Source organism: Littorina saxatilis, linkage group LG11 (assembly GCF_037325665.1).
Source record: "Littorina saxatilis isolate snail1 linkage group LG11, US_GU_Lsax_2.0, whole genome shotgun sequence".
In the NCBI taxonomy this organism is placed as follows: domain Eukaryota; kingdom Metazoa; phylum Mollusca; class Gastropoda; order Littorinimorpha; family Littorinidae; genus Littorina; species Littorina saxatilis.
Window position 1 is genome coordinate 11,933,035 of NC_090255.1, and position 15,000 is coordinate 11,948,034.

The 15,000-nt window shown below is 43.4% G+C and overlaps 1 protein-coding gene across 3 annotated transcripts in view; it reads left to right on the forward strand.

Moving 5' to 3' along the window:
- The window catches only part of LOC138979753 (uncharacterized), a 27,208-nt gene that overhangs the window by 4,207 nt on the left and 8,001 nt on the right, over nucleotides 1-15,000 (forward strand). For all 3 annotated transcript variants that reach the window (XM_070352490.1, XM_070352492.1, XM_070352491.1), the window contains 3 exons: nucleotides 523-1,350; nucleotides 4,046-4,314; nucleotides 8,334-8,843. In XM_070352490.1, coding sequence (XP_070208591.1) covers nucleotides 523-1,350; nucleotides 4,046-4,314; nucleotides 8,334-8,843 — 1,607 coding nt within the window. The remainder of the gene's footprint in view (nucleotides 1-522; nucleotides 1,351-4,045; nucleotides 4,315-8,333; nucleotides 8,844-15,000) is intronic.

Here is a 15,000-nt window from a genome sequence, read left to right on the forward strand (position 1 = left end):
TGTTCAACAGGATACATCAACTACCGTGAGACCTCACGTTCTGGGTTAGGTGTAACCATTTTAGAATTGAATAGTCACAAAAAATACCCACTTTTTTCTCATCATAAAACTTTGGTTTGCTGCCACATTGCTAACCCCTCTGCGACTGTTTCCTTGGTCGTTCATGTCTAATAAAACAAATCCTACAGATGTCAAACGAATGCTCAAATTATGACGGCCAAAAGAATTATGACTGGAGCTGAATTCAGAATTACAATACTTATATGGCTGGTTCTAAATTACATTTAAATGTTGCTTGTTGAAATGTGTGAGCCTGAGTATGCACATACGACTTTAAGGTATACATGTTTCCTATCTGTTCTTCATTTGATTCCAGGGAAAATGGGCCTGTGCATTTTCAGCTAGTATTCCCGTTTGCTAATTGATTTAAAATTGTTGTGCCTTCTTCAATTTTTGATGTACCTATTTACTGATTCCCTGAAGGATATAGCTTAACATCGTGATTGTTTTCTGTATCAACAGACAACAGCAGGGTGTTCACTAGCACCTCTTCAGAATCATATCCAAGCATCTCTGGGCTTTTGGCTTCAGTGCGTGAACGAATGGTATCCTGACCGTCATAAGAAAACGTACTTTCTTCCGCACCTGTTTTTCCGTAAGACGCAACATCGCATCGCTGTCATAGACCATCTTGGCCACCTGCCTGTTCTTGTTCCTGAGCCACCACCTAAAAAGCCAAAGCTTGAACAAGTGCCGCTCTATCCTCCTCCGTTGGCCCAGACTCACCCAATCTTCCCTGTGGCCGGCAGTGTCTTCACTCTGCCACACAGTGATCCTGCACCACTACTGCGTTTTATCGAAACTGACGTCTTGGACGATGATGCGGCTGAACGCCTACTGAGATGTCTGCGAGTTCTGTCCAAGGAACATCACGAAGTTATGATGGTCATTTCTCAACTTGACTTCCGCAAATACTTGGACAACAACACTGACCCTATCAATGCAGCAAATAATGCAGCAGCTTGTGCCAACCTGCCGCGACCTGTCACGATGCAGCAACAGCAGCACCACGACGGGGACTTTGACGTGCTGATCATCCACCGCCACTACGGCCTGATGGTGTGCGAGGTCAAGGCCGTGGGAGCAGACAGGAGGAACACCCCCGATCTCAACAAGGCGGTGGTGGGCAAAGTACAGAAGGCGGTGAAGCAGCTTAACAAAGCCAAGACTGTGCTGAATCATCTTATGTCAGACATGGGTCCTGTCCAGGTCACCAAGACCCTCGTCCTGCCCAACGTCACTTCCGCTGAACTGATGCAGGCACTCAGCACCGCCCCTCAGCTACAGCAGGTCAGTGTCTTCTTTGTTCCAATAGTTGGTCAACAGATCTAACATGATTTGAATGGTGGCCTGTTAATGGAAGAGATTTTGATGCTGCAAATATGCGTTAATACCATTGCATGTTGTATCTCTTCTTTTATCAAGTTATCTTTTTTTACATTTATTCAAGTTTTGACTAAATGTTTTAACATAGAGGGGGAATCGAGACGAGGGTCGTGATGTGTGTGTGTGTGTGTGTGTGTGTGTGTGTATGTGTGTGTTTGTGTGTGTGTGTGTGTGTGTGTGTGTGTGTGTGTGTGTGTCTGTGTGTGTCTGTGTGTGTCTGTGCGTGTGTGTGTGTGTAGAGCGATTCAGACTAAACTACTGGACCGATCTTTATGAAATTTGACATGAGAGTTCCTGGGAATGATATCCCCGGATTATTTTGGATTTTTTTCGATAAATACCTTTGATGACGTCATATCCGGCTTTTTGTAAAAGTTGAGGGGGCACTGTCACACCCTCATTTTTCAATCAAATGGATTGAAAAGTTTGGCCAAGCAATCTTCGAAAAAGGCCGGACTTTGATGTTGCATTTCAGCTTAGTGGCTTAAAAACTAATAAATGAGTTTGGTCATTAAAAATCGGAAACTTGTAATTAAAATTATTTTTTTATTAAACGATCCAAAAATAATTTCATCTTATTCTTCGTCATTTTCTGATTCCAAAAACATATACATATATTATATTTCAATTACAAAATTTAAACAAGCTCTGAAAATTAAAAATATGAAAATTATGATTAAAATTAATTTTCCGAAATCGATTTAAAAACAATTTCATCTTATTCCTTGTCGGTCCCTGATTCCAAAAACATATAGATATGATATGTTTGGATTAAAAACAAACTCAGTAAGCTAAAAAAAATAGACATACAGAAAAGCGTGTTATCCTGCTCAGCGCGACCACTACTGCACTATTCTGCATGGCTTGTCGATTTCACTGCCTTTGCCCCGAGTGGTGGACTGACGAAACTACGAGTATGTGGTCTTGGTGAAAAAAGCAGTGCGTTCAGTTTCATTCTGTGAGTTCGACAGCTTGACTGACTAAATGTTGTTATTTCGCCTTACGCGACTTGTTTTCTTATTGTCTTGTTATCATGGAAATGTATCCCAATACATTACCTGCTATTCAGACTTGGTCGTGTGACAGAGTTTTCTTTCACACGAGATTACGTTGATTGTCTAAGGAAGCCGTCAGGCTGTTAGCCTCGCATTCCTTATGACGTCTTTCTGTGTCTGCATGCGCGAAATGTTTGTTCTTTTCGGGATCTTTGTCATGTCTGTTCAGAACTCTGTCCTTCTAGATTCAGACCAACAGGCCTCGTGAGCGAGCCACTTTCCAATGGCAGCTAAATTCGCGTATGGAAACAGTACTGTCGTCTGGGATGCCGTTTTCAGTATTCTCAGCGGTGAAGAATTTGTAAAGAGAAGAAACGATAACAACAGGAGAAATGAAAGTCGTGTATGCATTGTTGGGCTTTTGGAGGGACGATTTCGAGTTTGAATTCGTTCTTGCCATGCCCCAAAGCGTGTAACATACAATCTTGCACACGTTTGCTTTAGTAGGAAAGCGTGTGACATTCCGTGATATTAACGTTTTGGTAAGCACGAACAAGATACAAATAGTTACAATCACAGGTATATGATCTACAAGTTCCTATTGCCCTTTATTGGCTCTGTCAACTCTCGTCTTTAACCTCTTGCTTCCCTTTATCCAATAAACCGACCATAGAGCGTCGTCTTCCCGAAATCTGTTGTCAAAATCTCCAAAACCGTTTGGTATTGTGCGCAGGGAAGTCCTTTCATGCAATGTCATCATCGCCCTCGGGTGCATGATTGGTCAATGCATGTCGGAGCCGGACCACTACATTATGTCTGTCACACAAGATTGTAAGGCTACTTTCTTTCCAAACGGATGCGAAGTGAACGGGGGCATAGGGTTAGTTATCAACTTGACTTACCTCGAACAGTGATATCGACAGAACGTACAGTACACAAAATACGAAAGGAGAAACTCTGAAACCTACGAATCAAAACATGCTCAAGAACTCACGTGTAATATTCGAAGTTATAACTTCTATGTTTAACCCCGGAGAAGTGTCAGCCGTGTTTGTTCAATCGGTAGACGCTCGACCACCTACACAGATTAAACGGTCACGGGCTTCAGTTTCTTAGTTGGCAAGAATATGTTTATTTTTCTTAATTTTCAACTTTTCCTTATTTTCTGAACGCGACATTCTTGTATTTTATTCATTTCAATCTATTTCAAAGGTTTTGATTGGTGTATTAAACATCAAATTTATGAAAGGGTTGCATCGTTATCGAGTAATTAAAGTGGACGATTTCCCGTCGACTACTTCTAATTATAATGTTATTTTGTTACAATGAAAAAGCAAATTAAAGACAGCAAAAAAACCACACAAAAACTACAACATACAAGACGTTGACTTAATAGGAATCGCTTAACGTTCACTTGGTACAACTATTAACCTGAACAGAATAAAGTGTGATAGAATTAATTGAAGAAACTTGCGTTTTTGTTTTCAAACACATTTTAAACTACTTTTATTTTAAAAGTACATGTAGTGATTATGTTGAACCAGACGTTAAATTGATAGTGTCAAATAGTAATTTTAAAAACATAAAATAATCTTTTTCAACAGGATTTATGTACCTGTCTTGACGCAAACAACATACCAGAGGCCATCAGCCGATGTCTGTGCGCGGACCAGATACCGACCAATGCAGATCTCGAGTCCTTGTGTAACCAAGGCGACAGCCCAGGTGATACCAACCAATCCACGTCATCCAGCCAGACGTCTGTCAGCCCGACCTTCCCCCTGTTGTCTTCCTGGTGGAAGAACATGACGTCACAGGGGGCCGGACCAGACCCACAGATGTCAGACACAGTCTACGACAAGCTTCTAGCAAGGTGAGTCATTTTGCACGCACTACACACTGGAGCGAGGAAGGTAGGCGGAGGGGGGGGGGGGGTCTTAGAAACAAGTACACGCATTGCCTCTGATTAATTTCACTCCCAAAAACGCAGTTATAGATTTGTAAAACAAAACAAGTGTTGCATACAGAACATTGCATTGTTTGATCAAGTAGGTTAGGTAGGAAACATTTCAGTTTGTCTGTCTCTCTGTTACCTTTTGTCTCGGCCTGTTTGTCTATCTGTCTGTCTCTAAGTTTCTCTCACTCATTAAGGTGGCAGTTAATCTACCTGACAACGGGTACCAATATCATTACGGCGATATATGGACTAAATGCTGGTGGATTTTGACACAATTTTGAGGAAAGATAGCTAGAACCCCATTTATTCAGCAGGTATTAATAGAAATCCATTGGTTTAAAGGCACAGTAAGCCTCCCGTAAACCATCACAGATACGGTCAGGCTTTTACACACAGTACAAACACCCTTTCATTTAAACACTCACCGATTGCATGCAACTGAGGTTTAAAAAGAAAAAAAAAAAAAAAAAAAAAAAAAAAAAAACACTCACCGATTGAGAACATCCTAGGTGCTCTCCGTAAAGAGCGAACAATTTTCAAAGAATTTATTTTTGCGTGGTTTATCTTACCCCTGAGCCATCGTGAACCCGTGTGATCCAGTTTCCCTTTTTCACAATGTAGTCGTCAGTTAGTTATTTGAATGCGACTATTTACAATAGCACGTTTTTATGCACGAAACAAACGGCTGTGGTTCACAAGAACTCTAGCGATGGCTTTTGACTGTTGAGAGGAACGGCGATATGCACTGATAAACCGGCGTCGTCTGCTACGACCCTTGCGTGACCCTGCTTCCGGGCTTTTCTTTTTTCAAACTTTCACAACTTCGAATTGTACTGATCTTGTCTTGATGAAAAAAGAATTCTTTTATGATTAAAGAATGTTTTTGTAACAAGCTGTCAATTTATTATTTAGATTTTAAAAGTTAGGTCTAGCGCAAAAACGCACCACGGTCCAAAAACATTTTGATAATCATCGATTCACGGCTATCGCCAGTTTACATCGATAGAATGAGACCCGAAGGGAAGTAACTCATGTTTGACCTGAGTTCAGGATGGGTCCAAAAAGTGTTCGAGACAATCTGCAAAATTAATTCTTTAAAAATTGCTCGCTCTTTACGTAGGGCACCTAGGATGTTCCCGTTTGGTGAGCGTTCAAATGGAAGGGTGTTTGTACTGTGTGTAAAGGCCTGACAGTATCTGTGATGGTTTAGGGGAGGCTTACTGTCCGGGCGTGAATTCCGGTATTCATAACAGCCGTCCAGCACCAAAACGAGGCGCCATTGCTGTTGAGGCCAAGTCCACGAAAATAAATTCTTTGAAAAATTCTCACGCTCGACAGAAAGCAGCCAGGATGTTCCCGTTCGGTGAGCGTTCAAATGGAAGTATGCTTGTACTATATGTAGACGCTCGGGGAGCTCTGTGATGGTTTACGGGAGGCTTACTGTGCCTTTAATACTGAACTGGGTTACATGAATAAACGTAAAAATTCATTTTGGCAGATACTGTGAACGTATTGTGAACTCTGTGTCGCCCTTGTAGTTTTATATATTAGGCAAAGAGCTTTGAGACTGCACAGATATTTAGTTAATGAGTTTATTAGGATCCTGAACCTAATTATGCAAGTGAAAATATCATCATGTTATCTACATGCCCATTTCCGTAAAAAAAAAAGCGTTTTCTTTATTTCAACCACTTCAACTTGCCCAACACTGGATTTAGTCAACATTACAGTCTTTTGGGGAGGTTCAGCATCCTGCACATGCTGTAAACAAAACGTGTGCCAAATTTGAACAGTCTATCTTGAATAGTTCAGAAGATATCCATGTAAAATGTGCGATTGTCGCTAACTTTTCTACCCCTAATTTGACATCAAATTTGTCAAACGACACCAGTGAGGCAAAAGAAGGTGACAGACACATCAAAAGACTCTGCGGGAAGTGACAACTTAGACAAGATGGCGGAGAGCAGTCCTTCACTGCCGAGGGAGCGGTTATTATTTTACAGGCAAAGGCGGTGAAATAATATGGTGTTTGGTGTTTATATTCAGAGGCTATTATATAGGGTCACACTCTCAGCCACATCAGTATAACATCAGACAGACGAATGTCTATCACTAAGTTTATTCATTAAAGTATAGAGCATAAGATATAAGCAGCATACAGTAACAGAGCTTAGCACAGAGTGAAACTCATTAGCATAATTTGCTGTGCTGGCCGAAATCTAGGGTGCACAATGTACTCTTATTTTAACTGATGATACCAGACCGTGGGAAGAGGTCTGGGGGATAACAGTTAGGAGGGGCTGGGTGGTGGCACAGTTGATGGTACTACATGGCCTCTCTTTCGGAAAGCAAGTATAACACACTGTAGATATCTTTAACATAGTGTCACTTCTTGCAGAGTAATACAGGATAACCTACAACCACACACAATATTATATTATGAACACCAAGAGTCGTGGTTGCAGTGGCTGAGGACGCAGAAACGCTACTAGCAAGTGACTTCTTGAAAGCTGGTGGTGCTGGTTGGCATTGTTCTGCATTAAATCAGTGTCACAGATAGTAGAGCATTTCACTTTGTTGAAACCACGAGATAGTGACTAATTGAAAGTAATGTCTCGAGTAGTTCAAGCTAAATATCTCGAAAACGGTTATGTTTCGGCAAAAACAAATTGCTGCAGGTAAAATTGTTGTTACTTGTGCATGTAAACACCCCATCGTAATTTGAAAAGGAAAACACCCGATGTTTGGTCAATGTTTAGGTAGAACTGCCACCTTAACTCTCTGTCTTTGTTTGTCTTTCAAGAAATTGTGTGCTTGCTGATTTAGTGGCTAGATTTTAGCTCTTCTTCTTCTTCTTCTTCTTCTTCTTCTTCTTCTTCTTCTTCTTCTTCTTCTTCTTCTTCTGCTGCGTTCGTGGGCTGAAACTCCCACGTACACTCGTATTTTCGCACGAGTGGAATTTTACGTGTATGACCGTTTTTTACCCCGCCATTTAGGCAGCCATACGCCGCTTTCGGAGGAAGCATGCTGGGTATTTTCGTGTTTCTATAACCCACCGAACTCTGACATGGATTACAGGATCTTGGTCTTGTGCTTGCGTGTACACACGAAGGAGGATAAGCCACAAGCAGGTCTGCACATAAGTTGACCTGGGAGATCGGAAAAATCTCCACACTTAACCCACCAGGCGGCCGCGGCCGGGATTCGAACCCTCGACCTTCCAATTAAGAGGCCGACGTCTTACCACCCCACCACAGCTTTTCCATTCACGAGGGTTTATACATGCAGGCACTCAAACACACATATCTACTCACTCATACACACACACACACACACACACACACACACACACACACACACACACACACACACACACACACACACACACACACACACACACACACACACACACACACACATACACAAGCACACGGAATGGTGACAACGCGCAGGACTCGAGCAACTGGTACTGCACAAAGAGAATGAACGTTTTAAACATTTTGCTATTGAATCAAATCGTTATGAATCAACTCATGCTCAAAAACACACTGCCTCTCGTCATGCAGAAGAAGAAAACACAGGCCGGTACTACACACTTCATTCAGAATCATTGGAACCGCTGTTCACAACGCATGTCCTAGAAGCAAAACACGAGCGTCCTGGAAGTTGGTATAGTCCAAAACGAAGCACATTTCTCAGTTCTCTGACAAAAGTTCACGTCAGCTTCCATCAGTTTTCTCTCCATAGGCACTGGATTCTCAGACCAAATATTCATTAGTAAACTATTTGCCATCAAACTAACTTCTACTTGCCTATTCATCCCAACATATGCAACAAACATTTCCACTCGCATGATTTGAAGTTTTTTTCATCAGCGTTTAATAGTCAATGTTTGACGTTAATTATGATTTTAACTATTAGTGTTCTTGGTTTAGATTGTGCGGTCCCGCCACAACGGTAGAGGTCCCCACAGTGACAGCCCCACGCAAAGCAATGGCCAAACCAGGGAAATACACACCAGCACGCAAAGTCCTGAGAACAGAGGGCGAGGCTGTGGCAGAAACCGGTCTCATCCACTCCTTGCTGGCTCTCTACCCAGACCAGGTCGACCTCCTCAGTGACAACACGCTGCGCTGTGTTCATCTTAGAGGACCACCAGGTACCGGAAAGACAATCGTCCTTGTCCTCAAGGCCATTCAGTGGCTTCACCAAGGTCACGATGTTCACGTGGTCAGCGTGACACGCGAAAGCGACGCTGTGTCCTTTCTGATTGAACGACAGCTGCAGTGTGTCCTTGGTTCAAATCCGGCGTCTGGCTTTGGCACTGTGCACCGTCATGCTGTGCAAGATCTCCCTTACTTTAAGGCCAACAAGCTGGCAGCACTAGCTTCTGATGGGGAGCTCTACGTCATAGCAGACGAGATTCTTGGGTCTCTAAATGACAGGTATGTTTCTGCATTTCACATTAGTTTAATGGGAAGTTTGCTGAATGAGGGAAAACAACTTGTCCATATCCGCTACATGTGGTCTGCTTCTCACTTGAAAGTGTAATTAAATACGAGAACATGTCGATGCTATCAAAACGGTGAACTATGTGGAGGGACACCGCGGTTCTCAATGATACGGTTCAGCGCAACATTCGTTTTATTTAAACCCAAACCACACGCGTGCGTCTTTTGGCTATCGACACGCCAACATATATATGGAGCTATTGGTAACGTATCTAAAAAGGGGCAGATAACGCATTAAAATGCGTAAGTGGGTTGTTATTGTTCCTCCCAGTAACTGTTCGAACCCCATTATGAAAGACTGCCACTATAAATTCCATCCTTTTCCTTCTCCTGCTGCTCTAGAAGAAACATAAATAAACAAACAGTTTTTGACACACACACACACACACACACACACACACACACACACACACACACACACACGCGCGCGCGCGCGCACACATGTACACACACACACACACGCATGCACATGCACACAAACGCACACACAGTACACACACACTCACAGACGCAAACATATGCGCACACACCCACATACACACAAACACACACACACTCAAACACACACACACAAACACACACACTCACATGCACACACACACGCGTGCATGTACACACACACCCATGCACATGCACACAAACGCACACATATACACGCACACACACACACACACACACACACACACACACACACACTCACAGACGTAAACATATGCACAAAAACAAACACGCACACACACATAAACACACACACACACACACACATACACACACGCACGCACACAAACACACACATACATGCACTCACACATGGATGCGCACGCACACGCACGCACACACACACACACACTTACACACACACACACACACACACACACACACACACACACACACACACACACACACACACACTAATTACGCACACATGTGAGTTAAGGGCCGGAGTCCAGAAACATGATGTAAAAGTTAAAGTGTTTGTAAGAACTTTACTTGTTCAGTTGTGTACTGCCATCATGCCGATGCGAATGACCAGGTGAGTAACAGGTGAAAACAAGTGAGAGCTGAGGGATGATATTTCCCTAGCCCCTGGAGAAGACATCGCGATTACTTGACTATGACAACAACAAATACAGGAACAGTCCCAATACAGAAGTGATGTCTGCTGTGACAACATCAGTGCAGTATTTATACAATTTACAACGTCACGGCTCGGAGGGTGATGCAATGCAGTTACAGTCCACATGTAACAAAAGACAATTCAGGTTGCCGGTATTACGGGTAAGATCATGCAGATCAACGCTGCAGGTGAGCGGACACACAGACCGGGTTTGTTGGGGTAAGGGGCATGACGGTCACGTGAACCACGGTGCTCAAAGCAACCACTCTCATGTATACCATGAATGATAATCTGAAACATTTTGGCTTTCCTCTACAAACACGCACATCACTGATGCCGACTTCAGGCCCTGGCCTATTCACCTGAACATTTGAGAAGACTCTCATATGACATCCTCCAAGTTTGACACTGGCACAGTCATAACGATAATGATGAAAGATGACAGCAATTAAATTCAACACCAACCAACACTTTCTCCATCGCTTATTAAATTCATCATTTCTCCAGAAAAGGGAATATATACTAAAGAGGGTGATAGGGACCTCTTCAAGCTTCAAATTATGTGTGCCAGCCTCAACATGACCTATATATCCCGAAGCGAGATCTACGCGTAAAGCGGAGGTATTGTGGTGCAAAGACTGGGGTTTGTAGACACGAGTCAGTGGGAAGATCTTTGCCTTTGGTCCCACTGGCCTGCTGAAGACCGATCTAGTGCAAGATAACGATGAGGAAAATGTTGAACTTTACAGTATGGCGACAGCAAGATGCGTTCCCGTCCCAATCAAAGACAAATGGAATAAACAACTGACTGGTATTGAGAAAGACGGCATCATGGGGTAGGTGACCATTGCTACAGATTGGTGTAGTAGAATGAACAACAACTGTATCAGTGTGGATTTCCTCAGACTTATTTTGAGCGCAAAAAGTCTCCACTTGATGTTACCAACCATACACAATACCGAAGTCGTCACAGAATGTTGGCACAACTCATTGTAAACAGCTTTTCAGCAGAAAGCCAAAACTGATTATTTCAAATATAGAGATAATCTTTTTATTTGTACCGGATATGGATATAAAGATAAAATAATGTTAAATCATGTACTGTCCTTCGTATTTATGAGAATATTTCTCATGATTTACTTAGTCTAAAGCACAACAACATCAAAATTGCCAAGAATCGATTTACGCCAAATGTTTAGAACGACGACAATATTGCATTAAAGCTAGCGAGATACACAGTCTTTTCCACACTGTGCTTCTCTTTGGGATTCTGACAGGAACCTCTATATATAGGCGTATATATAAAACGAGAGCTTGCATTGTGACAACCTTCATCATTTCCTTTGGACGTTACAACCGTTTTCGGTTTGAGAGAGCACATGGATCTCAGTGTTGGACCACAGGAGTTTCAGAGGAAGACGACAGAGACGCTGAGTGGACTAGAAGGCTTTGATGAGATCATGGATGACGTTCTGATTCATTACTCGGCGGACAAAGAACACAGGTCCTCTAGAAATCATGAAATCTGGCTTTAAACTGAACAGAGAGAAATATCAGTTCATGAAGTAACAAATTAAGTCACATTGTTTGGGGCACACAATCCACGCAGATGGTGTCATACCGGATCCTGACAAGGTGACAGCCATCATGAACTCAGAACTATCAAAGGAAGTCACGAGACTGAGACATGCTTGGTGTGATTACAGTTTAGGTCCTAGCTGTCATAAGTAACCTGTCAACAACAACTCTCACATATATTCTAGAGAACAAAACACACCGTTTAATTGCAATGGAGACTCCCATGTGCAACAAGATGCATTTGATCAAGTGAAGAAGCAGATCCGTAACCTATAACCTCTATTCATTCTACAGAGTCGAGCAACCTTCTATTGTCATGCACACGTGTCTAGTTAAGGTCTGAGAGCCGTCCTGCTTCAGAACGACAACAAGGGTTGTTGTTTTCAAATTACATTTAGCCCATGTACATTGATCAGTCCAGAAAAGCTTTTCATGTGGCAAGATGTCAAAATATCTTGTTTGACTTGACTCATTTGAACGAACATCAAGCCCCTCGTACCACTGATCTGAACACAACATCTGAATGACGTACCACAAAGATGTCAGCGCATGCTTATAGGTATAATACGGGTCGATGCCACAGTATGCAATGTTACAAGTTGTCAACACAGGTTGTTGCACTTGACTCATTTGGGTGTACTGCGTTTTCATGCCACATTACGCAATGTTCCCGGGAAAGCACCAGGATCAGCAGATGCACTGAGCAGCAGAAGCACAGGCGCACGAAGTTGTGATCTGATCTTGGCCGGTCATCAGAGATCGCGTTTATTCCCCTTGAGTTGTGACAGGACAATGATCCTGAGTTAGCGGCAAAGTAGGTGGATGGCCAAAACAGGTCAAACCTTCCTCAATCACCACCAAACTGGCAAATGGTGAGTTATCTATGACAGACCCTTTGGTTACCTTCCACGACAGATTGTTGTGCCCACCAGCCACACGAAACATCCTCCACAAACTGCACAAAACCAACCAGGATGAAAACAAAATAATGCCGTGGAAATACTAAACAGACAATCCCAGCACAACCAAGAAGACAATCGTGATAGCAACACCTCTCATCAGAAGAAAGCTGTACACGAACATGAGCTATTGGGATAGGTATAATTCCCTGCTAGACCTTGGTCACCAGGAGCTGATTTGTGCACTGCAAAGCAAGTGCTCTCTAGTCATAGTCATCACAGATTATTACGCCAGGTGGATTAAAATAAAGTCCGTGGAACACTACAATGTAATTGAAGTACAGATTCAGGAAGAAGCAGGAAATCAGGACGCATGCGCACATTCGCACCTCTGTCTGTCTGTCTGAGCGTGTTTCTGTGTGTGTGCTCATCTTTCTTTTTTCCGTCTACGTACAATTTGTGTTATTCTACATGTCGTCCTTGTCCAGTTTAAACCTTGTGACTCAATGTTTAGTATTGTCTAACGGCTAGGACAGTCATGCTGTTCTCTGGCAATCTGTATCAAATCCCGCTTCAAGCTCGTCCGCTCACAGTACCCTTGTGTTACCTGAGCATATGCTTATTATAGTGAATATATTTTATTTTCTGAGTAGATCCGTTTGCTTGCCCTCAGGCACTGAGAGAGAGAGGGAGAGAGAGAGAGAGAGAGAGAGAGAGAGAGAGAGAGAGAGAGAGAGAGAGAGAGAGAGAGAGAGAGAGAGAGAGGGAGAGAGAGAGAGAGCTCCCGGAGAGAGAGAGAGAGAGAGAGAGAGAGAGAGAGAGAATCAGAATCAGAATGTTTTATTCGCGGAAACAATGGTTTTTAGCGAAAGGGTGTTGTGGGGTTGGGATGTCGACGTACAGAGCTTTCTGGATACCGAAACATGCACGATCGCGAAAAGATTCTCGCTGCTGGAAGTCCGATAGCGAGTCAGTCTGTGCACACAGGTGTAGGGAGGTGCATGTCCGTCACACAGGGGTCTTTGTTCGTTATTACCGCTCATCTCTTAACAGCTGTTAACAATGCAGGTCGAAGATCAGCCCAGGTACAGTCTCACGACTGCCGCCAAAACATTCAGGTCTCTGGTCGCCTGCCTTCTGTCTTCTGCGAAGTCGTCTTTGATCAGAGGTTTCGACCTCTTCAGACAGCGCGTTGACAAGTCTTCCAGTTCTGTAACCTCTGCTTTTTCCATTTTGATGTACCAATCAGTCACTTTCCTTTCTCTTATGTCGTATCTTAGCACGATGTCGTCCGATTCGCATACAAGCACGTTCTATTCAAAACGCTTGTCGAGCACCGCGTGGTGTAAGGACTGGTTACGGCGGATGTCCCTCAGCCTTCTCTGCTTCTTCGTATTTGTCACTGCACCTACTTGTTCGTAGATATATCATCTAGGAAAAAGCCAGCCTGTTCTGCACTGTTCTCAATAACACGTTCCTCTTCTGTACCCGAGTCCCCCTTCCGCAACGCCTTCCCCTTCCCCTCACTCATCTCTGAATCCACTGCACTTTCTTCCACCAAGTCAGTGTTTTTGTTTACATAGCACGCATGCATGTCAGCCAGTGACCCAGTTTCAAAGTCAGTCGCCCGCTCGGCGATATCTAATTCACGGTTTCCTCGTGCTGAATTGCCATAGTGGTGCAATGGTGACAGCGATAAAATGCTTGCTTGCTCATACTGTGTGTTACATCTGTCATATTTCTTGCCTACACTTTCCTTTTCTGGCGTGGGGGAAAATAGGGGGGTTGGGCGAAAAGGGGGACTTGCCTGTTGTTCCTGTTGTTGTTCCTGTTGTTTGGATCGTGTGTAGGCTTCGGCCCTCATCGCATCACGTCGTAACTGGCTTTGGGGCTTGCGACGAAACTGTTGGTAACTGGTTGAGTGAGCGGTAATGGCGGCTGTGCTGCTACTGGTCATTCGAAAAACAACGACTGTCTTGCTTCCTCCAGAGGCAACTTTCCAGGAAGTTAGCTGATTTTCGGCAAGCAGGGCCTCTAGCATGGCTTTTACTGCGGTTGGAAGTCCAACAACAGACATTGTGGTGAAGTAATGAAGAATTTCAAGCTGGAGAGATCGCAGCAGTGAAACAGAGAGAGAGAGAGAGAGAGAGAGAGAGAGAGAGAAAGAAAGAGAGAGGGATGGAACAGTTTAAAGGTACTGAACTTGTCAAATCCAGGTGCACGGAGCCCCTGGGGCTTTTAGTCATACCTCAGGCAGCTATCCGTTAGAAGAACTACCTAGTTTCATTGACTTGCACCCAAAGAGTCAAGAACTGCGATTTATTTACGAATTAATTTTGTACTAGGACCAGGCTGGTCTTGACCTATTTTTGGATCTAAATTTAGATCAGGTAGATCACCACCTCATGCACAAAAACACACGTCACTAGCAAACTATGTCAGACATCATCATGAGTTTGTGTAAAACTGGAGGCCGGAATCACTCAGTTGAATCGAA